The following is a 27,424-nucleotide window of genomic DNA, read 5'->3' as shown; positions in this document are numbered from 1 at the left end:
TTCGGACTATTATGCCTTGCACAATTTCTCAAACGCTCTTATTTAGCCATCAACTTTTAGATTTAGCTTGAGGTTGTTTTAGGCATGTGGAAACTAACAATGAAGACAATAAAGATGAATACTTGATTCAAAAATACATATTATTAAATTAACTAAACACATTTTGAACAAAATTAACATGGCTTTTTATTTAAATTAAATAAATAATATTTCACATCAAAATAAACAACAGTGTATTAAATCGTATTAAATAATGTGATGACAGAACTGTAAACAGAATAGCTGAAACTTTAACAAAATAAATAACTCAGTTACCTCTAATCATTAACCCATGTTTGTATAATTGAGTTAACTCTGTGTATTGCTGCTAGCATACATAATAGCCTACCTGACGTGGAAACGTTACTCGTGGATGGGGCTACAGAGCTGCTAGAAAGACAGTCGAACCCGGTGCATTCCTCCGTCTGAATGTGGTGCACTTTTGCTAAATGTTTAGACAAATTGCTCGTGTTACCGCCCTTACATGCTAAACTCTTATTGCACTTTTTGCAACGAGCATCGAGACGGGTAAAGTTTAACAACACCTCGGAGCGAGTTCTCTCCGCCATCTCCGCAGTGTGTTGCTGCATGTAGCAGCTGCGTGTGTGTGAACTGCCCCGCCCCCTCGCACACAGACGGGGGAGAGAAAGATCTCTCGTCTGGATTGGAAAGATCGAAAATACATCATAGACGCATTTGTTTGTCTTTTTGCATATTAGAAACGAGTTGGCAACACTAAGACTGCGATATAATGCTTATGTAGCAATAATACATGACATTTATTTTTTAAATGTCTCCGGTACCGATAAAAAGACCAATAACGTTGGAGCTTAACGGCGCGTGATGACGTCACCAACGAATCAACGACTGAATTAGTTGGCAACTAATTTGGTAATCGATTTTAATCGATTAAGTTGATTAGTTGTTGCACCCCTATTGGCAACCATAGAAAACAACAATTATGTCAATCACAATGGAACTTCACTCAAATTAACAAACAAACAAACATACAAACATACAGGTGGAGCACTACAATTAATCCTATCACTATTTGAAGCACAGTTCTTGACACTCAGCTGCACAAAAAAATGTGTTACGGGTCCCAAAAGCTTGGGTACCAACAATAAATGATTTCTGTAGAAAACAGAAAAGTGCAGCAGCAATAATTATACACAGGATCCGGTTGATCGTCTGGATTGCTTCTTATTCAAAATTCAAAGTACACAGTTACATTCAAATAGCTGTACTTTACAAACATCACATTTCTCCATTTAAGTTATCCGTCTGTCACAGTCAATTACTGTATCTCAAGGAGAAATTCAACATAGTCAATATAAACACATAACTCTATCAAATAATACTTTCTATCAATATATCTATCTTTACCAAATATAACATATTATGGAGATCACAAAAATACACTGTCAATGTTAATAAACAAAAAACAAGGCAATGTGCCTGCAAGACTCCACTCAGGTAAACCAAACATATTACCCGTGCGCAGCAGCTAACCTGCCTGCGAGCCTTCGCTCAGGTCACATTTACCCAGGCGCGGCTGAAGCCCGCGAAAATGCCATCTATTGTTGCCGACAGTTTAGTATTTTTAAAATACCGTTACTATGTCAAACATGCTCAAATCTTTCTGACACACTCTCCTAAACATCTCCAACATCATATCTAATTCACACAAGTTAACATCGATCATTTTCATCATGTACTGACCTGTAGAAAACAGAAAAGTGCAGCAGCAATAAGTATACACAGGATCCGGTTGATGGTCTGGATTGCTTCTGAGGAGGGGGCGGAAGTGTCCCCCCCTAAGATAACCCAGATGTCACCGCTCACCTGCCAAAGGTTCCACCTTGGCCCCTACTACTCGTACTGCTTCTCAAACAGTACAGATAAACCATAAAATGATATGAATCGTATTGTCATACTGATATTCTGTACACACTGTGAAGACCACTGAGACAAATGTAACATTTGTGATATTGGGCTATATAAATAAACATTGATTGATATGAATGTCACCAAAATAAATACAGATAATGTTCAGTTTCAAATTCACTATTGTTTTGTTTTAAGATTAAAAGTTTTAAAAAATAAAGAAATGTTCAAATAGTAGATGAATATTCAAGAGGTCTTTAAAATCATCACACTGATCATCAAAAGTTCATAAAATGCTCATGAATATTCAAAAATATTATGAACTTGCCACAATCATCCAAAATTCATGAAATGCTCATAGTCATGAAAAGTTCATGAAATGCTCATGCAAACTTTTGTGATTGGCTGGATCATGAAAAGTTCATAAATTGCTCATAAAAGTCTGTCATGAGCAAAACAGGAACTTTATATGAATGAACAATGTTCATAACAATTTCATAAACTGCTCTTTAAATGGATCATGAGCATTTTAAGAATTTTGGTTCATGAACATGACAAGTGAACATATAATGAGTTGTTCATGAATGTTTCATGAGTGCTCATGAACAGCTCATAAAGTCATGAACTCCATCTCGCAGTACGCCCTGATGGCAACAGACGAAATTCATGTGAAAGTACATGACCTGGAGAGTTCAGAATGCTCTCGGCTTTCCGCAGAATCTGTTGGTTACAGAAGGAATTTAAGTCTCTCTGTTTCACGCCGATGATCTTGGAGCAGGTTTTAACAATGCTGTTCAGGCTGTTCCTGTCTTTCAGTGTAAGGCTATGGAACCAGCAGATAAAAGAAAAACAAATAAGGCTCTCAATTAATGCTTGGTAAAAACGGCAAAGAATGAAAGGCCTGACAGAGAAAGAGTTCAGTTTGCGAAGAAGGTGCATTCTCTGTTGACCCCGCTTCACAATACACTCAGTATTCACATCAAATTTGAGGTGGTCATCGAAAAGGGTGCCCAAGTATTTGTATGATGTGACCATTTCTACCTTGTCATTGTGTATGATGCACTCCTTAGGAACATCCTTGTGACGTCTAAAATCAATGATCAATTCCTGGGTTTTAGAGACATTTAAATCCAGAAAACTGTCATCACACCAGGAAATAAAATCGGCAAGAGCACACTCGTGGCCTGATTCTGAGCCACTAAGGAGGGACAAGAGGGCAGTATCATCAGAGATTTTAACCAAGTAGCTGTTGTCTTGCATGCTCCTGCATTTATCAGTGTACATTATAAAAAGTAGGGGCGAAAGAACGCATCCTTGAGGCGAGCCCGTGGAAGTGATGACAGAGTCAGAGAGGCGTCCATTGACAGACACCTTCTGCTCTCTATTAGTTAGAAAGTTTAAAATCCATAAAACAAGTTGATCGGGCAGTTTAAAATGACATAATAGGCTCTCCACCAGGAGATGCGGCTGCATCGTGTTAAATGCTGAAGAAAAGTCAGCAAACAAAAGCCTGGCATGGGCTTGTGGCTTTTCAAGGTGTTTGTGGAGGGTGTGCAGTATATAAAGCTTTGCATCCTCTACGCCTCTCCCTGCCTAATACGCAAATTGTAGTGGATCAAATTCACCACCTACTACTGACATGACAAGGCCTTTATCAATTTTTTCAAACATTTTCATTACCAATGACGTTAAAGCCACCGGTCTGAAGTCGTTAGGACTTAAAGGTCACATGTCATGGCCATTTCCACTGATCATAATTCCATTGTTGTGGTCTACTAGAATAGATTTATACTGTGCAATTTTCCAAACTCACATTGGTTTCGCATACAGCATCTCTGTAAAGTATGTGTATTCACTCTCTCCACTAAACGGCTCATTGCATCTCTTGCCCCCCCCCCTCCCTGTGAGCCCAGTGTGCTCCGATTGGTCTGGACGTTGTGAATCGCGCTGAGCTCCGTGGAGGTGTGATTTCCTTGTTTAGCGATACACAGCGAAACACAGCCAAACTCACCCTGAGCACACACAAAGTCACAGCCGAAGTAAAAACAATAAGTGTGGCTTGATATTGAGTAAGAAAAAGGTTGATAAACGCTGTGAGAATGGGTCTGCAGAGAGAATTTCGCTGCGATCCCAACTGTCTGTTATCAGCCTGCAGCCAGGGAGGAGAGATCAGCAGAGCTGCATGCACTGAGTGTGTGAGGAAGTCCGTGGATTGGTCAATTTGAACCAATCAGCGGGGGCTTAACATAACGGCTCCACGGATTGGTCCATTTTGTTCCGGGGACGACATGACATCATGATGTACCCGGAAGAATCAAATGGACAGTGACGTATCTCCAATGAGGCATTTTTGGGAGGTATTTTCTGTTTTAGAGTTTTACTCCCTACATGGTGTACTTTGAGGGTTTTAACTCTGCAGACCGTTTACATGCATAAAAACCTTCATAACACACAAGGGGATGGGCAATAACCGGAAAAGCAGGACATGTCACCTTTAAGGATGAGGCTTCTTAGGGATGGGAATTACGGTTGAGGATTTCCACATATCAGGAATTTGGCTATTCTCAAGTGACAATTGGAAGATATGCTGGAAAACACCACAGAGTTCGCTAGCACAATACTGGAGTGTACGCCCACAAATATGGTCAGGACCTGGGGCCTTCCTAATATTGACTCGTTTTAAGAGATTCCTAACTTCTTTGTCTGTTTCATCACATACTAATTTCAGTGCTTTGTCCTTTCTGTCTTGTTATGTCAACAGGTAAATAATCTTCTGTAGAGCTTTTGGTGGCAGCCAGGATGATTCTGGCAACATTAAAGGACGTTGGGAAGCAGCTCCTGCGTGTGAAGGTGGTGGACTGTAACACAGAGGACTCCCGCCTGTCTCGATGCCTCAACACGTTTGATCTGGTTGCCCTTGGCGTCGGCAGTACGCTCGGTGCTGGAGTCTACGTCCTCGCTGGCGCCGTGGCCCGGGAAAACTCTGGACCTGCCATCGTCCTCTCGTTCCTCATCGCGGCCCTCGCCTCCGTCCTGGCCGGTCTGTGCTACGCCGAGTTTGGAGCCCGTGTCCCCAAAACTGGTTCGGCTTACCTCTACAGCTACGTGACGGTTGGAGAACTTTGGGCTTTTATCACAGGCTGGAACCTCATCCTCTCTTATGTCATTGGTGAGCCAATTTAAATGAGGATGAAAAGGAGTTGGCTGCTAGGCCTCATATTGTTCAGTTTACATGAATACTTTCCTTTAATCAGGAACTTCAAGTGTGGCCAGAGCGTGGAGTGCAACCTTTGATGAGTTGATTGGAAAGCACATCGAGGTCTTTTGCCGAAATCACATGACTATGAAAGCTCCAGGCTACTTGGCAGAGTATCCGGACATATTTGCGGTCTTAATCATAATCATTCTGACAGGTAAGGAGTTCCTCGCACTGTATTCTGTTTTCTTTAATTTCTCTTTCTGACTATAAGCTCTCATATTTCACATTGTCTTTTTAACCACTTGCAGGACTGCTTGCATTTGGAGTAAAGGAGTCAGCCATGGTTAATAAGGTGTTCACCTGCGTCAATGTACTGGTGCTGCTGTTTGTCGTCATCTCGGGCTTGGTCAAAGGAGACATAAAGAACTGGAACTTGAACCCTGACGAAATCCTCAATGCCACCCACAACTCTAGCTCCAAGTGGGTGAAATAAAGAGCTTTTTCCCAATATTTAAGTTCCAAATGTGTTGTGTATCAATTGAGCAAATATTGTTTTCCTTTTTGCATCCAGTTCAACTGATTTCATACCATCAAAAGAAAATCTTGGTAAAGGCGGCTTCATGCCTTTTGGTATAAGTGGAGTCCTCTCTGGTGCCGCCACCTGCTTTTATGCCTTTGTAGGGTTTGATTGCATCGCCACGACAGGTGAGAGGAAATCAAATATATGAATAAGCAACACTTGTGCCCCTACCCTCTTAAAACTCCAGTTATGTTTCCTCCCCAGGAGAGGAAGTGAAAAATCCTCAGAGGGCCATTCCTATCGGGATTGTGGCATCACTCCTAATTTGTTTTGTGGCATACTTCGGTGTGTCCGGAGCCCTCACTATGATGATGCCGTACTACCTGCTGGATAAGAATAGCCCCCTGCCAGTGGCCTTTACGTATGTGGGCTGGGAGGGAGCCAATTATGCAGTGGCCATTGGCTCTTTATGTGCCCTGTCAACCAGGTAAGAGCTCTCCTACTTCCTCTCAGCAAGTCATAGAGGACTTGTAAATATGTGCATGCTTATTTTTGGAATAAATAATTCAAGTTCAATAGACTTCATATAGAATTTAAAATATGTTTTCCTTTTTGTTTAAGTTAGCTTTTTGTGGACATTTATTTTTAAATGTTTGCATTCTTTTGTGGACCTGTAGATCATTGGAATAGTGTGAAACCACTGTTAAGAATACAGAGAATGTATTGTGGAAATGTTTGCATGTGTGTGTTTAAGAGCAAATTAACGAACAGCTAATGCTACCTTAATAATCTAATGGTTTTCAAAATCTAACGCAGGCATTACCAGCAAACTCCGAACTGCTTCATGGTACAATAATTATTACAAAAAAATCACACACAAAAAATCGAATTGCGTGTGATTAAAGAGATAGTTCAGAGATGCAGTCTTTTTTTTAGGAATTTTACTGTTTAACCCACTTTTCCTGCCTTACAGCCGATGATTTTCTTTGGTGTAGTCAAAAGTAATGTCAATCAATTAACAAGGCTATCTTGGCCTACATGTTGACTTTCTATTGTTATCAAATAACATCATCAATTACCTTTACTTATGGCATCTAGAAAATGTGCCTAAGTAAAATAAGAGCTTTTCTGATGGGAGGCCAACAGTCTTCAAAAAACCTTACCTAATCTTATGTGCAATGGTCATCAATTCCTACTTTTTGTCTATACTTTGTATTGGCTTTGGCCATGAGCTAAGTTTTTGGACATCTCACTACAATAGCAAAACCCTTTGAGACAGCAGTGTGCTTCCAGCAGCTAGCCATCAGCCTTTCTAACTGTGTGCATTGACTTGCACGGCATGCTTTTTCTCTCTCTCCCCTACTAGTTTACTAGGCTCCATGTTCCCAATGCCCAGAGTGATCTGGGCCATGGCAGAAGATGGCCTGCTCTTCAAATGTTTGGCCTCAATCAGCCCGCGAACCAAAACCCCCCTAACAGCTACTGTAACATCAGGTGTTGTGGCAGGTGAGGTCATGATCTAAACCTATTAACTGGTTGGGGTCAATATACCCCCATAACCCTACCAGACACTTGTGGTACACATGAGCTCAACACAAGCACATGACCAAATCCAAGATGGTAATATTGCCTAAAGGTAGTCCTGCAAATGTTATAAATCGTCAATTATTGCAGTCTACAAATCTGTCACAGAAACACCTTGAGTACAGCACCCTGTGTACTTTATCAGGCTGTTGGGCATGGCTGCAGTTGAGGCCTTGTGTGAAACCAGAGTTCCCAAACCATTTTATTTAAAACATATATCTGCCTCCTCCTTCCCTTCTTCCTTCATCCTTGGATTAGTCTCCTTGGCTCCATGTTTCCACTCCCACGCATTATCTTTGCTATGGCTCGGGATGGTCTGCTCTTCTCGTGTCTTGCACATGTCAGTGAGAGGAAGACGCCCACCGTCTCCACGTTTGTGGCAGGGCTTATGTCGGGTAGGTTCAGATGAGGCCAAAGGCAACAGTGCCCTCTAGGGGACGGAGGATGATGGAAAATCACATAAATACATAGAGCTGTAGAGTAAAAGTTAATACTTTTGTATGTTGTATAGAAATACAATATCTGCACTATATTGTTGTTAAAAAGTCATTTTACATTGTTTGTCATAGTGTGATAATCTATCTTCTTGCTGACTTGTTGTTTTCCTCCCGTGTTTCCTGCAGCTGTGATGGCTTTCCTGTTCGACTTGAAGGACCTGGTTGACCTCATGTCCATTGGCACTTTGCTGGCCTACACTCTGGTGGCTGCCTGTGTGTTGGTCCTCAGGTAATCATCTGGGCTTATAATAATAATAATAATAATAATAATAATAATAATAGGTGTTGTAACAATACAAACAAAAGAATCAATAGTCGAGTATAATTCCTTTGTATATATATATTAATATAAGGAAAGAGAAATAAGTTAATTAAAAACCCTGTGAAAGCATACTTTACCACACAAATATGTATTTAAAGGATTATGAGGGTTATGAAGAATCCTTGGTTATAGGCTAGTCAGGCCAAATGTAAGTTAGACTATAAAAACTATAAAAAACCTACTTAGATTACCGTATTTTATTCACGTCATGTATTAAATGCATATTGGACGACGGTTTTGAATCAACAAAATCATGTATAGCATATTAACCAGAAGGGAAACCTTGGTTAACCCCATCATAATGTATGAGTTTTTCTTTACTTTCGCAAAAAAACATGATGGTGTGTTCTCAGCCTTAGTTTACAGCCTTAGGTTTTTAAGTCAGGTTTTGACCATGTGTTTTCCATCTGAAGGTACCAGCCTGAACAGCCCAGTAACGCCTATGAGATGGCCAACACTCAGGATGACCCTGATATGTCTGAGTCTTATAACGAGGGGAGCATTGACGTACTGGCACAAGCAGAGGATCGCCTCACCATCAGGAATGTGCTCTACCCTTCGAACACAGAGCCGTCCAACACGTCAGGGTTCGCCGTCAACATCTGCACCAGCGTACTAGGTGAGATGAACACAAAGCCCAGAGAAAACTAATACTAATACTGCAAAACCAATTACCTCTACTTATGGTTTTATTCTTCCCGTAGGTATTCTGGTCTTTGTTTTCAGCATTGTTGCTGTTCATGGAGGGCTGGCTGCCTGGTCAGTGTCTGTGCTCTGCATCATAGTGTTGGTCTGTATCATCGTCACCGTCGTGGTGTGGAGACAGCCGCAGAGCAAGACCAAGCTCGCCTTTAAGGTAAAGGGTGTTCTTTCACCAAAGAGTTCTTTTCACACTATTTCATAGTCACACGTACAAGATGACATTGTCAAAACGTGATAAGCTTGAGGTAAATGACTCTGCTATTTGCAATAATGAGCATTTACAGCAATGTGCTTTATTGTTGTTTAGAATGAAACACAGAGACAGAGCAAACCACAACAAGCAAACGGTGGGAAGGGGAGGAGATGAGATAGAGATAGAGTTTTATTGTCTCCCTTAGGAGAAATTTGTCTTGGGCATCGAGATAATACACATAAAAAACATTCAGGTCAATCAGTCATAGATACAGAACAGAGATCACATATATCACATGGCAAAGAAACAACAAGAAGCATACAGGTACCGAACTTTCCCTATTGCACATACATAATCAAATTGCACTTTCCCTATTGCATTCATACTGTACATAATCAAATGAGGAGTTTGTCTTTAGATTGTACTGTTGCTCTTAACCTGCTAAACGACTTCTTATGTGTATGCAAACAATGTGAATTACGTGTACTTCTTAACATACTTGCCAGATATTTACAAAGTATACAATTAGTTATTGAATTGATTGCGATTTATTTACTTTGATTCATGATTCAAATTAACTTGCTGAGAGGGGAAATTGGATATGTCATTTTATGAAAATACTCAAATAGGATTTGAATTAAAGCCAATGGCTGCCTAGAAAACATAAACTAACTTTAGATTTATGGCAGGCTTTTGAAATAGTTTAGGCAACTTTTTTTTTATTATATCACTGTCCGAGCCCATCCAGCTTACAGAAATAAACCATGCTGATGTTGTAAGAGTCTTCTACATGTGTATAAAACAATGCTAACACATGTTGCTGTAGCTTCTTGTTCTAAGTTTTAACAAGCATTGAGAGAATATATTTGGTATCCGGTTGTTTGTTATTTTAGTTTCTTTAGGAAATGTGTATCATCAGCACTATTTTGTTGAAGTCTTAGCTAATTGTTTTTAGTTTGCTTAGTTTTCAGTGTTGTTAAGAACAGACAGATTTCCCTGCACCATCACATCCAGACAATAGTCTTAAGGTTCATGTCACCCATTACTGTATGCGTTGAGTCCATATTTCTCTTAATATTTGCATTAAATAAACACACTCTCTCTTCACAGGTTCCCCTGCTGCCCGTTCTCCCAGTCATGAGTATGTTCATCAACGTGTATCTGATGATGCAGCTCGGCAGAGGAACCTGGATACGCTTTGCCATCTGGATGGTCTTAGGTAATTTGGATATTTTGCTAACAATCTGAAATATTATCTCTGCTGTTTTTGCTTTGACAATTAATTAATTTCCCTGCCACAATGTTTTTTTAGGTTTCTTTATCTACTTCGGCTATGGTATTCGCAACAGTGTAGAGGCATCAATGGCCAGGTCTGACGCCTACGCTCCAGCGTGCTCAATAAAGGGAGCCCCCATGGCCCCGGAGAAGGAAGCCTTCCTACACGAAATACCAAACAACATGGGAGACGACGATGAAGATTCATGAGGAGACAGGAGGTTCACTAAGCCACCATATTTCTGTTCTGTTGAACTCTCTAAAATAGCTGCATTGGAAATACACGGAGACTTTAATGCCTCCCTCCAGTCAGAGGATTGAGTTGTTTCCTTGTTTCTGCTAACATTTTTGAGTAAAGTAAAAGTAAAAGGGCTAGTTGGAAATAAAGATTAAATATAACTCCATTCATCTAAAAGAACAATATTTAAGTTTAGAGGAAATTATATTTTGATATATTTTGCACAATTAAATGTGTTAAAAAGCAGAGAACAAGTAGATTTGTAATGCACCTGTTGTACATATATCTATTTGTAACCCTAATTGTGGCTCCTTAATCCACAGTCAATCAGAAAAAAAGCCCCTTATTATCTTTTACTTCTGTAAAAGCATACTTGAACTTGACTTTTGACTTTTTTTTTCATTTATTTGACGGATATCTTTGCAAATGTTTGGCCCTTGTCATGCTGCATTAAAATACACAGTGCCTCTGTACCAGAGAAAATTAGTTTTTATATCCAAAATCCCTTATTCCGCACCTTTTTTAAATTAATTGCATTTATTTAGATAAAACCTTTTCAAACTCAGCTGAGAATGTTACTGTATCTTCAGTGCCTTTTTGTGTTGTTATTTTCCCTCAAAAGGTACACATTTGTATGTGTTGTTCTTGAGTATAACAAGTACAACTCTGTTACTGGGATGAACCGTACAGAAAAATGTGAGAAATAATGCGTAATGGTGCTGTGAATATCCTGGAATAATACTTTGTGATCAATATACCTCCATGTCAGATAGATGGTTTCGTCATGGCAGACTTTTACCAGAAAACAAATACACCAGTGTGTGCTACATCAGGGAACTGTTTTAATCAGCCAAAGAAAGAAAAGCTGCTAACGTCGTGAAGTGATCTGTCAGATACTTCAGGCGATGTATTTTAAGTGCCTATTTCCTAAATGAATTTTAAACTATTAAGGAGGTATGATATTGCTCTTGTACCAGTTAGTGTGAATTGCATAATGTTTGTATATAATGTACTCTTTTTAAAAGCGTATATTTATAATATATAAGAGAAATGTCACCTTAGTTTTCTATTTTTAGTTAACATACATCAGAATGGGATGGAGTTTCCCATAATGATCAGAAACACCATACGTTACAGTGCTCCTCCATCAGTTGTTAACCCACAGTGTCTCTGACAGTCGGACATTATTTATTGATTATGGAGAGTAAAGCTGATTGTAAGTGTGTGCAGATTCCCACGGCAGCTAAAATCGGAAAACAAAGCATTAAAGTATGTTTAGTAAGGACTGAAAATGCAACAAGGTGAACGGTATTCTTATTGAGTCCTTTTTTAAAAGTGAAAACTATGATTTGTTTAGCTATTTATGTTCCCTTGAGAGAAACTAATGATTTAACCATGAGCCAAATTCTGTTACATTTATTTGGATAACGAGTTAAAACAATATTGCAATTCATCTATTTTGCAATTTTTCATCAATGACATTGAAATAGTCTACAAGTTTAAGTACTAAATAGCTTTGTAACTAATTACTATTATGTCTCACGTTGATTTTAAGATATTGAAGCAGCATTGACGGATATGATTATGATGCAGAAAGTTACTGTTTTCCATCCACAACTAGCCTTTTTTTAAACTGGGAGATTTTGAATTAGTGGGATATTATGAAGTATACAGTTTTTTATTACGTTCATCATTACCTCTTTCTAACAGTTAATGTCTGTTTTTGTAAATACTGTTTTGATTTTGCTTAAAGTTACTGCCAATGTTACATGTTTTTCCTTGGACCTCTACAATATATCGTTGAAAGCATTGTGTAAAGTAAAATGGTGACAAACTGTGCCAACAGCTGTTGACTATAAATAGATTGAACATGTTAGATTGAAAGCACAAATTGAGTCAATAGGTTATACCATCAGCCTTAGTTTGTAATGGATGTAAACTTTTGCATGTTGCACTGTTTCAAAACTGTTGTGAAGCTTGAAAATCAAAAGGTATAAATGTGTTTACAGTGTATCAGAGTGGTGAAGTCAGCTGTTCAGCATGTGTTGTCTTTAATTGGTTGGGGTTTGTATAGTTGCTGCTGTAAATAAATACTGCTCGAGGTTAGAGCCATAGACTTTGGTATCTTTGATTTTTGTGAAAATGATGTGCACACCCATAACAACAGCATGTTACATAATAGTTTGCCTCACATAGAAAATGGTACTATGTTTTTTCCACACTCTTTTAGTTCTGTTCAGATTGTTTTTTTTATTTATGAAAAAAGACTTGTTTTGTTTTTGATTGACTACAACTTTTAAGAATATAAAGTGCTCTATATTTTGTGGATGATTAAACCGCCTCGAATTATAAAAACAAATGAAGCTATTATCCATCTAGACTTAAAAACCTGGAAGTGAATTTTTTTTCTACTTAAGTCAATGTATTGTACATAAGTGGATTAGGGTGAAAATATTTTGGGAATTTGACCATGAGTAAAGAAAACAATTATGTTCTGATTTCAAACATTTTAGGAAAGAAATTCAGAAAGAATTCTGAGATAAAGGTTACATTTGTTTTACTTTTGGTCACATCCAACATTTTTGTCTCATGTGGCCCTTCTCCTCGTCTCTAACATTGCGACTGCTGCCAGTGTACTGTTGCTCTAAATATTTGATAGAGTAATTCACTAATGGACCAGCAGGGGGAGACCTAAGCCCGTGTTGCTATGGGCGTCGAGCCCTCCATGGTCGAGCCTCCTCTCCTCCCTGTTTTCAGCGACGGTACAGTCTGTCTCCTCTTCATCACAGCGAGAGCTGGATGCCTCCCTCTCGCTTCTCCTCGTCCTCACTGTCGAGCTGTTCTCCAGAGGATTACCTGAAACTGAACGGTAAGATCTACATTTCACACCGGGTGTGTTCTGCTTTCCCTCCCTGTCATCCTCAGATCTGCACCACTGAGAAGTAGATTTATTGACACTGCTGCATCTGCTGGAGGGAGACGTCCTGCTTTTGGAGGTGTTTTTATTACCGATTTAATTTACAAGTCTTGTTGCCATGATAAATTATCTTTGCTGTTGCATGCACTCGAGCTAGAAAGGGGCTCACCTCAGTATGTGGGTGTGTGTGTGTTTAGTGGGGTCAGCCCCTCTGATGTTTTTTCACCTCTATGTTTTTTTTCTCCCGTGTCTGTCATAAATGCAACAACGCCTTATGTTTTTCCTTCCTGTTTAGGGATCATGTGTTGTTGATGCCCTTTATTTTTAGAAGCTGTAAAATGAGGAACAGGGCAGCGTGAGCATCAGGAACAGAGAAATTACATATTTTTGCTGGTGTGTGTGTGTGTGTGTGTGTGTGTGTGTGTGTGTGTGTGTGTGTGTGTGTGTGTGTGTGTGTGTGTGTGTGTGTGTGTGTGTGTGTGTGTGTGTGTGTGTGTGTGTGTGTGTGTGTGTGTGTGTGTGTGTGTGTGTGTGTGTGTGTGTGTGTGTGTGTGTGTGTGTGGTGACCACAGTTGTTACTTAATGTAAGATGTGACAATGAAGCTCAGGAGCCTCAATTTTGTTGGCAATAGCTGGTGATTATACAAATGTAACGTAATGTAAGGTGTTGATTTAAAATATCAACAACATAATTATTTTACATGTGCATGCCACATCAACATTTTTCCAGCATGTGTGTTGCCTCTTCACCCTCTGTGTCTTCACTTGTAGATTGTAGCGGCACACACTTTCTCTTGCTTTCTCAATGTGCTTAAGTCACAGAAGATCAGCTGTGAGCTTTTGTTGGTTACACAAAGAAGTAAAGGCCACTGAGGCGTGAAAAAGAGAGGGAGACCGGTGCCTCCATCTTCATCCATCCTCAATATTTCATGAGGATTCCAGATTAAGCATTTAGTGAAGCTTGATGGACAAATGAAGGCCTTGATCTCTGTGCTCTGCTACAGATGTATGACTGCTAACAACGAAAGAGATTCTGTCTCCCTGAGAAACAGTGGTTTGAGCACACACACACTCCCACACAAGCACTCGCTCTAGAATGCACAGATTTAATTAGAGGCCCCGATGAAAGTCCCGCCATCATGCTGCATATCAGGAGGCAGGTGGTGGCGGGGGGAGTTGCTGAACAATGGGGGGATGGGGAAACATGCTCAGGGAAGCATGTTGACATTATGAACATACATTTCCTCAGTCTCCTTAATGTCACCGCAGGATCATTATCGGCTGTTGCCACCATGAGAAGAAAGCAATCAGGGAATGTCATTTAAAAGGGGGTGCGGAAAAAAGGGGTGGCAGCGACAGGGCCAATGAAGGAAAGAGCCTACGTGCACTGTGTTACAGTATGTGCTGTTTGGGTGGATAAGGCAATGGGGTCATAAAGGAAGGGAAGAGTGTCACTTCAGTTACTCCAAGTATTATAACTGCACTTTTTCAGCCAGTGAAACCAGCAGCACCCTTTTTTTTCTCCATCAGTCTCCTCCAGACTCCTAGCTCCTCTGAGATTAGTGAAGAGAAAGAGGTTGAAATGAATTAAAAAGTTTAATCATCTCTGTGATACTTTTAATTCATCCAGGATGAGAGACTGTGAAGCAGAAAATTAACAGATACAATGCAAACTCTACTCACAAAAAAAGGGCAAGTAGGGTAAAATAAAAAGGTGAACAAGAGAGGTTTTATGAGATCTAGATGTTAATGTTAGCATTGATGTTATTTCCTGGCCATATTCAACATGTCACTCCCTGTTCAAGTGAGTGTCATATGTACAGTACTTTGTCTGTACACTCTGCAATGCACTGAATTGGAGACGGAAATCAATTTAAGAGATGGAGAAGCAATCTCTGCTCCAGCCGAAGAAATCTTGTTAGCGAACAGAATGCAGTTTTCTCTTGAAACGGGACTTCATTTGTCCAATTTGACATCTCTTGTCAGGCAACATGCTACATGGAGGGATTTTAACCAGAGCTGGATCAGTTTAATAGAGTCACAGTAACTGTATAGTATTGTTAGAGACCTGATAGGGAGGCGGGGGAGAGTTACTGTAGGTGTAAGGGAATCTGATGTATTGGTGTCTGCAGTGCAGGTGCTGACACAGCATAGTGCAGTGTGTTTGCCTGTACTGGAAACAAAACACGTATGTCTTTGGGCCCTCTTTACATCACTAGTACAACACATAGTATCATTATGTATGTCACCAAAGGAGTTTCCCCTCCTTACTCTAAACATGCAGCGAACTTTATTATCACACATTGGAAACTATTAGACATTTCCTGCTCTGTAGGCATTAACAGTAAAAGGACATACATGGTGATCGAAGAGATGAGGTGGAGCAGTAATCCAGGTTAAATGCCTATTGGATGATGAGTTGAACAATATAACAAACTTATAGTTGGTTTTAGGCAGGTTTTTGTGAAGCTACTGCTACTACTATATGACAAAAGCAACCCGGTATCACTGCAATATACTAATCGCGAATCCTGACGTCTCCCAGTGTGGACCAACGTGACATTTTCACATCTTGCTGTGATACCGGGTTGGACAAAAGACTACTTAAGTGGAAAAAAAGTGTTTTCATGGTACCTAGTTGAACGTGTTCCTGTGAGGGTCTGTTGAAGCTCTCTGAACTCTACAAGTGCAAAGCCACTATAGGTAAAATAGGTAAATTGCAGACCTTTATAATGTGCTTTTGCAAAAGACATGAAGGTAAACAGCTTAGATGAAGCATTGTACCACAAATTGATTATTCTGATTAATAGTTAAGTCCTAATCTGATAAATAGAGAAGAGTGAAGACATCTGCTGACAGGTCACAATTGTTGGGTTGTTAAACAGTAAATACAGCTATAATAATCAGTAACAGCCATACTGTGGTGCCATCTGCACAGAAACCTTACATTTATTTGACAGTCTTAAACTCCCTGCGATGGTATCAATAGTGAAAGTCAATCCCACGTTGTATTACAGATATATCATTTCAACACTTGTGTACCCATACCCATTCATAGCAAATGTTGAAAACAGACGTAAATGCCCCACAGCACAGCATGCTGTCATAATGCCCCCCCAAACACAGCTCCTCTGCAAGAATTACAAAAATATGCTTATTTTCATGTCAAATAGTGACATGTTGTTGTATCATTGTCACCTGTTGAGAACATGATCTGGGATTGGTAACATTTATGAGTTTACAGGCTTTTTAAAGCAGCAAAGGCAACCGTAAGCAGTGACGGGGGAAATCTAGCAGGCCAAATCACAGTTGCTGCAGAATGTAAATGTGGTGCTATAAAAAACTTGCTTGTGCCCTGAGACTATTCACAGTTTTGCGAGGGAAATTCATTGTTTTGGCTATGGAACAAATCCTTTCCTAAGGCAGATACTTCTTGCTCATTTGAAGGCAGTCCAGTACTGCTGCAAGATGATTATTCAAAGATGATTATTTAAACAGAGGAACTCAGTTAGAATTGAAACATTAGGTATAATTGGAATGTCAGAATATACAGTAGGACAGCGTTTGCAGCGTTTTCTCCTCTCTTGTCTCTTGAATACAATGTTGTTGTTCTTAAAAACCTACATTTATTGTATTTTCCTGGTATGTTCGGCAAGCTTGAATTCAGAAAAGAAACGCTTTTTTGGGGTTGAGCTTCCTTTTGTAAATCAACTTCTGAAGCTTGTCTATCAACATGTATGGCAGGAGAGCAGACAATTGAAATCCCATGTATTATACCCTGAAAATGTTCAAGTCATCTTTCATTTGTTGATATTTAAATATGTAATTTTTTGTCTTTATACAGGATAAGGACCACAGATGTCATGAAGATCCGTCTTCCGAATTAGACATGATATTCAACATTCCGATTATTGATGTAATGGAAAGAGGTTTTGTTGCTGATGCCATGGAGGATTGATTTTTAAAGTGCTCTTGTGGCGCTCTAAACTCAGAGTTGTTTCCAAAATGAGCGGTCGAGGAGAGCCCTTCCGTGAGGGGGAGTTGAGAAATAGCAACCAGCAGGCTGACGGTGATGCCAACGCCAATGAGATCCGGACAGAAGATGGCCGGATGATGGCTGAATCTGGCACTATGACTGAAACAGTACAGCAGGACAAAGTCATCATCTGGGGTACAGACTCGCAGTGTGAGGACCCCGACCTGGCCGAGTTCGAGATGCTGGAGTGTCAGGAGCTGGAGGCCTACGTGGTGGAGGATGGCAAGGACTTTGCCGGGGTTGCTGAGCGAAAAAGGCGTCAAGACCCGAATACATCCCGCAGCAAAGGTTCAGCTGACCATGTGACGGATAATAAGAGCAGGGGAGAGATAAAGACTATTCTGCATGAAGCCGGTGAGCAGGACACCAATGCCTCTCAGAAATCTGAGAGCAGAGAGTTGTCCAAGGCTGAGTTAAGTTCAGAAACGGATGTCTTTGTGTCCTGTCTGTCCACCATTTCAAGCATGGACACTGCTATGGACACTACTGTCAGATCCCAGACAACAGACTCCTGGCACATTGCCTCTGGGCCTTACTCAACCATCTCAGAAGACTTGACTCTGACAACTGACAATGTCCCCGAGAGAGGCGAGGTCTCTCAGAGAGCTGATCAGCATCCCCTCCCCTCAGGAGAAAACATAATACACGGGATAGATGTGGACATGAATTTGAATTCAACAGTTCAATCTGAGGATTTGGTATCAGAGGCACAAGTCAGCAATGGAGTTTTTATGTGTAAGGATGCCTTTGATGAACACAGGAAGAACAATAACCAGATAAATAAAGTAGGCAATGCTTTTGTAGAGGGAGAATTTGATAAAAGGAGAAGTACTGAGCACAAGGGTATACCCACAACAAAAACAGCACACGAACAAAGCAACATTAAAATGGATAAAAGCACACAAGCTGACGAGGCCCCAGATGTGAACTTCAGCCCGTCAAAAACAGGTACAAAGGGGAATCAGTCATCCTTTGAATCCAAAGCCATGAAGAAACAAGGATCATTTGACAACTCGTTGAAAAAACAATACCCTCCTGAATGGAGTTACAAAAAACAGCCATCGTTTGAAACTACTTTAAAGAAGCAGCCATCATTTGAAAACACCTTCAACAAGCAGGGCTCTTTTGAGAACACAGTACCTTCCAGTTCTTCAAGTCTGGAGAGGAGGAAGCCATGGGGAAGCCCAAGTCGACCAGCAACTCCTACTTCCCCTAAAATAACTTTTGGTTCCCCCAAGAGACGACTGCTTGGGTCTCCAGCGAAGGTCCAGAGCATCAGGTCTCTGAGCTTCGAGCGCAGCGACTCCCCTCAGAGAGGTTTGGGTCCAACTGTCAGACCACCAGGTAAGACAGGTCTGAGCAGCTGCATCCCCAAACCTGTCTCTTCTCAGCAGAAAGAGCCTGAACCCAGGAGGTCTTCTCCTCCCCAGAAGCCTAAAAATGTCCGACCCAAAATAATCACCTATGTTCGAAAGAATCCTCAAGCTAAACCGCAAGGGACAGAAGTACCAATCGAAGGCTCTACACTCCCACAAAGAATATCCTCTTACTCCAGCCCACCAGCTCAGAAAGATGCAAAGGTTGGTACTCAACCTAAATCCTCGCCGGTGCTATGCTCCTCCAACCTGCTGTTTGACAAATATCGACAGGAGATGCCGAAGTCAGGTTACCATCCTCCAGGCATGGCTTCTGCTGGGGTAAAACCTCCAGGCAACACCGCTCCTCAAAGGTTGAGTGGGAAGTCGGGCAGTTTTAATGAGGATATTCCAGAAAAAACACTCCAGGAGGTGAGTCATTGATAAGAAGAACAGGTGCTATTAGTTGTTGAAACCAATACATTAAAATAACATGCAAATTACAAAATATCTAAGTAATACAAAAGCTTGAAAAAGTAAACTTAAACGTATTTGGAACTCTCCTTAACCCTCTGAAAGTAAATAAACAAGTTCTGTACAGTCTGTTACTATCTTACCAAACAGTAATGCTAACGATAAATGTCACAGTTGCTAAATGCTGATAAAATCTCTTTAGGTTGCTTGTATCTTTTTTGATGTGGCTAACACATTCTATACAGTCTATGCCAACCCGGTATCACGGCAAGATGTGAACATGTGACGATTTACCATGCTGGGAGACGTGAAGATGTCACGATTTCGTCCCTTCAAACGTGACAGTTACACGGTATTGTTAACCCATGTTAACCAGTGGAGAAATAACCGGAAATGCCAAGCAAATGCTACCCCGACGGTCGGTTGTTATTGTTGATTTATTTTTTAATAGTCACACTCGATTTTCGATACGCCGATTTTCTTGTTGCCCCAGCTGGTCGACACCTCTTTTAGCAGAAACAAAGGCTACATTAATGTATTAAATCGATGTTAATCCATGTGTGTGGATGTAGAATTAACGGACGTGACGTTGTGCGATTGCGTTGCCAGGCAACAGCTTCGGTTCATGTTAATTTACAAACTCTTCAACTACAACCGTAGTTATATTTAAAAACATGTTAGAAGGCCTCACGAAATACTTTAATGTAAATTAAATTGTAAATGTGAAGGAATGTGTGTATAACAAAATATATCCGTCATTAACAATACCGGAAACAGACGTAGGCAAGATCCTCAGCTCGGTGATTCGATGGTTTAGCCGCAATGCATGTTGGGATATGGTGTGTATGCGATGTGAAATAAATAATGTTAAAAATAATACTTTATTCCGAGTGTGCTTGCTTTGCTCTTTGAAAGTCATCACATAACGCCATTGTAATACACGGTTCGGCTGCATTAAATATTACATATCTGCCGTAGTTCTCTATTTATAGAGCCCTGATGAGAAGACTTCTAGACAAACAGGAAGACTGCTGCCAAAACTGAAAACGTGACGTGGATCATAAATATATCAGCAATTAAACAACTTCTTACATTTCTTTTCACACAATACATTTTATTATTTTTCACAAAAATGGTTGGGCTCACCTCTACGCACAGCGTCGGCTCTGGAACCTTACTTCTGGATAGGGGTTGGACTCTATTCTTCTCCGGAGTTGCTCAAGGTGTGAGGCGCCGGGCGGGTGTGGGGATACTCACAAGTCCCCGGTTAGGTGCTTCGTTGTTGGAGTTTACCCCAGTGGACGAGAGGGTCGCCTCCCTACGCCTGCGGGTTATGGGGGGGAAAACTCTGACTGTTGTGTGTGCTTATGCACCCAACAGCAGTTCAGAGTATTCGGCCTTCTTGGAGACCCTGGAAAGAGTCCTGTATGGGGCTCCTGAAGGGGACTCCTTAGTCTTGCTGGGAGACTTCAACGCACATGTGGGCAATGATGGAGACACTTGGAGGGGCGTGATTGGGAGGAACGGCCCCCCTGATCTGAACCGGAGTGGTGGTTTGTTACTGGACTTCTGTGCTAGTCATGGATTGGCCATAACAAACACCATGTTCGAACATAAGGATGCTCATAAGTGTACGTGGTACCAGAGCACCCTAGGCAGAAGGTCCATGATCGATTTCGTTATCGTATCATCGGACCTGAGGCCGTATGTTTTGGACACTCGGGTAAAGAGAGGGGCGGAGTTGTCAACTGATCACCATCTGGTGGTGAGTTGGGTCGAGTGGCGGGGGAAGCCTCTGGATAGACCTGGTAAGCCCAAACGTGTAGTTCGGGTGAACTGGGAACGTCTGGAGGAGGCCCAAGTTCAGGAGGCCTTCAACTCACACCTCCGGCGGAGCTTTTCGGGCATTCCTGTGGAGGTTGGGGACATTGAACCAGAGTGGTCGGTGTTCAAAGCCTCTATTGCCGAAGCCGCGGTGGGGAGCTGTGGTCTCAAGGTCTTAGGTGCCTCAAGGGGCGGTAACCCTCGAACCTCCTGGTGGACACCGGTGGTCAGGGAAGCCGTCCGACTGAAGAAGGAGGCCTTCAGGGATTTGTTATCCCGGGGGACTCCCGAAGCAGTTGCAAGGTACCGACAGGCCCGAAGGGCAGCAGCCTCATCCGTGGCCGAGGCAAAGCAGCGGGTGTGGGAGAAGTTCGGAGAAGACATGGAGAAGGACTTTCGGGCGGCACCAAAGTTGTTCTGGAAAACTGTCCGACACCTCAGGAGGGGGAAGCAGGGAACCATCCAAGCTGTGTACAGTAAGGATGGGACGTTGTTGACCTCAACTGATGGAGTGTTGGGACGTTGGAAGGAACACTTTGAGGAACTCCTGAACCCGACAACTCCGCCCTCTATGTTAGAGGCAGAGCTGGAGTATGACGGGGGATCAACGCCAATCTCCCGGGGGGAGGTCACTGAGGTCGTCAAACAACTCCACAGTGGCAAAGCCCCGGGGGTGGATGAGATCCGCCCGGAAATGCTGAAGGCTCTGGGTGTTGAGGGACTGTCATGGTTGACACGTCTCATCAACGTTGCGTGGAAGTCGGAAACGGTACCGAAGGAGTGGCAGACCAGGGTGGTGGTCCCCCTTTTCAAAAAGGGGGATCAGAGGGTGTGTGCCAATTACAGAGGCATCACACTACTCAGCCTCCCCGGGAAAGTTTACTCCAAGGTACTCGAAAGGAGGGTCAGGCCGATTGTCGAACCTCAGATTGAGGAGGAACAATGCAGATTCCGTCCTGGTCGTGGAACGACGGATCAGCTTTTTACTCTCGCAAGGATCCTGGAGGGGGCCTGGGAGTACGCTTATCCGGTCTACATGTGTTTTGTAGACTTGGAGAAGGCGTATGACCGGGTTCCCAGGGAGTTACTGTGGGAGGTGCTGCGGGAGTATGGGGTGAGGGGGTCTCTACTCAGGGCCATCCAATCTCTGTACTCCCAAAGCGAGAGCTGTGTCCGGGTCCTCGGCAGTAAGTCGGACCCATTTCCGGTGAGGGTTGGCCTCCGCCAGGGCTGCGCTTTGTCACCAATCCTGTTTGTAATATACATGGATCGGATTTCGAGGCGTAGTCGTGGGGGGGGGGGTCTGCAGTTCGGTGGACTAAGGATTGCACCACTGCTTTTTGCAGATGATGTGGTTCTGATGGCTTCATCGGTCTGCGACCTTCAGCACTCACTGGATCGGTTCGCAACCGAGTGTGAAGCGGCTGGGATGAGGATCAGCACCTCCAAATCTGAGGCCATGGTTCTCAGCAGGAAACCGATGGACTGTCCACTCCAAGTAGGGAATGAGTCCTTACCCCAAGTGAAGGAGTTCAAGTATCTCGGGGTCTTGTTCTCGAGTGAGGGATCAATGGAGCGTGAGATGGGCCGGAGAATCGGAGCAGTGGGAGCGGTATTGCAGTCGCTTTACCGCACCGTTGTGACGAAAAGGGAGCTGAGCCGGAAGGCAAAGCTCTCTGTCTACCGGGCCATTTTCGTTCCTACCCTCACCTATGGTCATGAAGGATGGGTCATGACCGAGAGAACGAGATCGCGGATACAAGCGGCCGAGATGGGTTTCCTCCGCCGGGTGGCTGGTGTCTCCCTTAGAGATAAGGTGAGAAGTTCGGTCATCAGGGAGGGACTCGGAGTTGAGCCGCTCCTCCTTCGCGTCGAAAGAAGCCATTTGAGGTGGTTCGGGCACCTAGTTAGGATGCCACCTGGGCGCCTCCCTAGGGAGGTGTTCCAGGCACGTCCAGCTGGGAAGAGACCAAGGGGTAGACCTAGGACCAGGTGGAGGGATTATATCTCTTCGCTGGCCTGGGAGCGCCTTGGGATCCCCCAGTCAGAGCTGGTTGATGTCGCCAGGGAAAAGAAAGTTTGGGGCTCTCTGCTGGAACTGCTACCCCCGCGACCCGACCACGGATAAGCGGGAGAAGATGGATGGATGGACAAAAATGAAACCATCAATAGCAAAAACAGAATTAACTGTCATTAGTAAACCACTCAAATAAAAAGATCATAAGTGGTTTTGTTTTACATATATTTTAAGGATAATAATAGCAATGTAAGCTATGACACTTATAACACTGATTTGAAAAACATACAGAAAAAATGTATTCACTACCCTTAATAAAGTATTTAAATATACATTTCAGGTGTGCTGTTTTGGTTAGTAATGGATATTGAATATGGAATAAAGGTTTTGACAAGACCTGGTGTAACAATAATCACCTCAGTGTTTAAAGAGTCAAGAATCAACTTTGTATACTTTATTTTTGCAAAAACAGATAATTAACATCTGGAGCTCTTTTAATGTCCTTTTTGATTATTGTTACACCAGGTCTTATCAAAACCTTTATTCCATATTCAATATCCATTACTAAACAAATGTTAACAATACCGTGTAACTGTCACGTTTGAAGGGACGCAATCGTGACATCTTCACGTCTCCCAGCATGGTAAATCGTCACATGTTCACGTCTTGCCGTGATACCGGGTTGGCCTATGCAGCCTCATCTTTTGATTAAGGATGCCAACATTGTTCACACATTTGCAATGTTTTCATGTAGTAATGAGTGAAATAATCTACTTTATAATTGCATCATAACCATAATATTTCCTGTCTGATTAAATATTTGATGTGATGACAGTGACATTTATAATGTTCCTCCTCAGAATGTTTCCCAGGATGGATGCAGTGTCTTTCGCTCACCCAGAGCTCTGAGGCCTCAGCTGGGGTTAGGAGCGGTCACCAGGCAGCCTGCAGCCAAGACAAGAGTTCAGATGGGTCAGAGGTCAGCCCCAGTCCCAGGCCAGTCTGCTCAGCCAGCCGGAGCGTCCAACCAAGGCAACCAGGACCCTGCAGGTGAGACGGTGGTCTGTTGGCCAATTTGGTGGACATGTTTAACATAAAGACCATTGTGGGAATATATATAATTAGAGCTTTTTCATCTGCAAACATTGCTATTCTGTGCCGTCCCATCCTCCTCTAGTCGAGCTGCAGAGAAAAATGTTGACACGCTGAGTGATTCACCTATTTTATTTCCCCCCCTGTGATGCGTTAGATGAGGCTTGGCTTTTTGCACCTAAACTCTTTGAAGTGCAAACCATTTGAAAGCAATGTAACAGACACATCCTACCCACTTGCACTGCATATTTCTACCTTCTCACATACATAGTCAGCTTCCACATATGGTGTCTCTTATTATGTCCAATTTAATCAGAATGATAGTTGTCATATGTGTGTTGAATGTGGTGCTATGTAAGTAAATCATATTTTCTTCACTCACAACAATGAGAAAGGTCTTCTTACACCATCTGCATCTGTGAAAAATAATCCTGATCCCAAGTCAGTTATTTTAATTCAGGTCTGTCAAGAACTTTAGTAACACTAACAAATCAGGGATGGCACAAGTATTTAACCTACAATTGCCAAGTGTAATGTCATTCATGGAATATCAGTTTCAATATTGAATTTGACAAAATCATATTTCTAATTTTACTTCTACATTCCCTATGTGTAAGTTTGTAATAGACGCAGAATGTGTGTACCATATCTCATAAGGCTCCCCCACTAATATTGCATATTTCCTCATGAACCTCCAGGAGATCAGAAGAGGTCTGGTCTCCGTCCTCCAGGCTTCTCCGCCCTGCCAAATTCCCGTCTGGCTACCCTCGGCTTTGTCCGTAGCTCCAGTGCCTCATCTGTGTCCAGCAACCAATCAAACGACAGCAATCAAAGCGATCCCTGCCGACCGTCTGAGCGTGAGTCACACTCAACATATTATGAATATGAATTAGGGCTAAACCGTTTTCACTACTTTATTTTAAATTGTGTGATCCACACAAAGATATTTCGGACGTCAGAGAGTGCTCCGCCGGGTTTTCCAGGTTTAGGTTTTATCACGTCTACATCTCCTCGTTAGTTTACCAGAAGTCAAGGCTGCTTCTGCTATCCTCTGTTACTATAGTAACCACCGCTCACTTCCTTTCATTTTTCATGCATTTTATCACAAGTAGGCGCTGAAAGCTGCTGCACCACCGAAGCTGCGATGAAGAAATATTGAAGTTGCTCTCCCCCCCTGCTGCACACTGCAACATTTTATCCTTCAATATACTTTATTCTTGATTTAGGGAAATCTTTGCTGCTCAAATGCACTGGATAAGCTTATAGGCCTATCTCTGAGTTTGACCGAGATGTAAGAAATGTTTCAAAACAAGCTGAAGAGTTTCCAGCTACTTACAGCTTTTAATGATTATATGTATAGAAGTCCAAATGTGTTATGTTACAACATAGAGCTACTGCAGAATCATTTGTTCATATTGCTGACTCATACTGTACCAAGCAATATCTGAAAAAAGTGTTTCCCTCCTTCATTTTTCCATTCATCCCATGATCCCACACAAAGTGACACTTCTAACAGCTGTACTGATTCAATCTTTGCTTAATTACTGTCTGCTACCTTGGTTTTACTATGAATATCAAATGTACAAAGAAACAAGAACAAGACAAAGTTTATTCAAAACATTGTCTAGATAAGCTTGCAATTGTTTAAGCTTAAGTGTCCCGGTGGCATTTGTACTGACTGTGCTGATATGATGATGAGTTATTGCAGTCATCGCTTGAGTGTCACCACATTTGTTTCAGCCTTAAACCGCTGACTGCTGCCATTCCTGCCCTTCACTTTTACTGTATCATTCTGAACTGCTGGATTCAGACACTCCTTCAGCTTCTTGTTCAGGTAGGGTCCTTACACTGGGAAAGAAATATAAACGATGGTGTCTCATGCACGATGCAGACCCCTAGCGAGTAGCAGATTTCCTTATGTATAATCTCTGAAATTAAAATGTTTCGGCAGCAGCGGCAGCTGCAGTATGTGTCAAAAAGAGAGAGGCAGGGTATGACAGGATAATCTGTTAAAGCTGTTTTTACTCCAACACTTCCAACCTCTCTCTTGCTGATGGATCTCCTCCACAAACGTTCATTGAAGTCAAGTGAGATAATGGTCTTTCTGCTTTAGATTCCCCTCAAGTCTCCAATGTATACTTTACTGGGTTATTTTTGTACTTTTCTAACACTGATTCGTCATAAAACAAGCACAGCGTAAGATGATAACCTGTAGTCATGTAAATGTGGCCTACTCAGTTTTTATTGCCATTTTTTTCTGTTTTATCTTGGGTACAGATTTGCTTGTTATCAGCTGCTTTAGTAAATAGATGGAAGTACCTGATATTAGACTGGCAGCTTGCACGGCGGTGTTCCCCTTCAGGTATAGCTGCAGACTGAGATGCTTCATTATAATGCCACTGTATGCCTTGAATGAAGCCACATTAACTGGAGATGCACTTTAACAAAATATTTTGACTGAGAGTGAGTACATCCCTCCATTATGAGCACCAGGATGCTGGTGACGTATCAAATGAAATGTTCAGTTAGCTCAGTGAGTGCAGTTACACTGCAGGAAAGATACAATAGTTATGTTGACTGTGTTTGCGCTACAGTGTGTGTGTCAATGGTACTCAGTTGTTTTGTCACTGAAAAACAAAAATAATGTTGTCTGACAACATGATAAAAACGACTAATCACTTGATATTCCTGTAATATCAATCTGAAACTGCACAACACAGGCCAGACATCTCAATTAAAAAAAAGCTTATTCTAAATTAGATTGAGAGGAATAATTGAGAAATGATAAATGAGAAGTGCACAGTAGATATAAAGGTAAGCATGATTGCAAATCCAAAGCAAAATGCCTGTATTCAATCCACTTAAAATGTCTGTTCTCACTTGAGTTAGTCACCAGCAGAGCATGTCCTTCTTGCTTCATGCTGGTGGTGTAACACTGATCTCAGGAGGCTTGCAGCAGGGATGGATTTGTACTGTATATGCAGGTTAAAAGAAGCATTCAGCAGTGTGAGTCAGCCTCCAGCCGTGTCCTTCAGACAAACCACTTCTTGGCTCAGCCTCATTTTAGTAAGACGCCTTTGGAAAAAAGCATCATCTGAATCTCCCAGGTGAATATGCTGCAGAGAGGAGAGCTACAGTGATCCCACATGAGGTTTCACACAGGTACTGGGCATGTTGTCATCAAAAATGACTTCATTTATTTGAAGTCTAATTATATATTGCTACAACAGTGTATTGTTTCATCTGTGATTTC

The 27,424-nt window shown here is 41.9% G+C and overlaps 2 protein-coding genes across 5 annotated transcripts in view; both read left to right on the top strand.

Moving 5' to 3' along the window:
- LOC117457402 (high affinity cationic amino acid transporter 1-like) overlaps nt 1-12,578 on the top strand; it is a 35,792-nt gene extending 23,214 nt beyond the window's left edge. For 2 of the 3 annotated variants that reach the window (XM_034097473.1, XM_034097472.1), the window contains exons 2-12: nt 4,688-5,095; nt 5,181-5,339; nt 5,434-5,605; nt 5,697-5,830; nt 5,910-6,132; nt 7,012-7,151; nt 7,853-7,955; nt 8,462-8,667; nt 8,753-8,904; nt 10,054-10,162; nt 10,256-12,578. In XM_034097473.1, the coding sequence (XP_033953364.1) occupies nt 4,726-5,095; nt 5,181-5,339; nt 5,434-5,605; nt 5,697-5,830; nt 5,910-6,132; nt 7,012-7,151; nt 7,853-7,955; nt 8,462-8,667; nt 8,753-8,904; nt 10,054-10,162; nt 10,256-10,428 (1,941 nt within the window). In that variant the 5' untranslated portion in view covers nt 4,688-4,725 and the 3' untranslated portion in view covers nt 10,429-12,578. Of the gene's footprint in view, nt 1-4,687; nt 5,096-5,180; nt 5,340-5,433; nt 5,606-5,696; nt 5,831-5,909; nt 6,133-7,011; nt 7,152-7,487; nt 7,625-7,852; nt 7,956-8,461; nt 8,668-8,752; nt 8,905-10,053; nt 10,163-10,255 lie in introns of all 3 variants that reach the window. The other variant, XM_034097474.1, reaches the window with a different exon arrangement.
- Nucleotides 12,579-13,211: 633 nt separating this feature from the next.
- Nucleotides 13,212-27,424, top strand: part of mtus2b (microtubule associated tumor suppressor candidate 2b) — a 37,836-nt gene continuing 23,623 nt past the window's right edge. For both annotated transcript variants that reach the window (XM_034096842.1, XM_034096841.1), the window contains exons 1-4: nt 13,212-13,325; nt 17,218-19,196; nt 23,940-24,129; nt 24,870-25,028. In XM_034096842.1, coding sequence (XP_033952733.1) covers nt 17,379-19,196; nt 23,940-24,129; nt 24,870-25,028 — 2,167 coding nt within the window. In that variant the 5' untranslated portion in view covers nt 13,212-13,325; nt 17,218-17,378. The remainder of the gene's footprint in view (nt 13,326-17,217; nt 19,197-23,939; nt 24,130-24,869; nt 25,029-27,424) is intronic.

This window comes from Pseudochaenichthys georgianus, chromosome 13 (assembly GCF_902827115.2).
Source record: "Pseudochaenichthys georgianus chromosome 13, fPseGeo1.2, whole genome shotgun sequence".
Taxonomy (NCBI): Eukaryota; Metazoa; Chordata; class Actinopteri; order Perciformes; family Channichthyidae; genus Pseudochaenichthys; species Pseudochaenichthys georgianus.
Note: the sequence above shows the minus strand (reverse complement) of the source record. Positions and strands in the feature narration are given on the sequence as shown.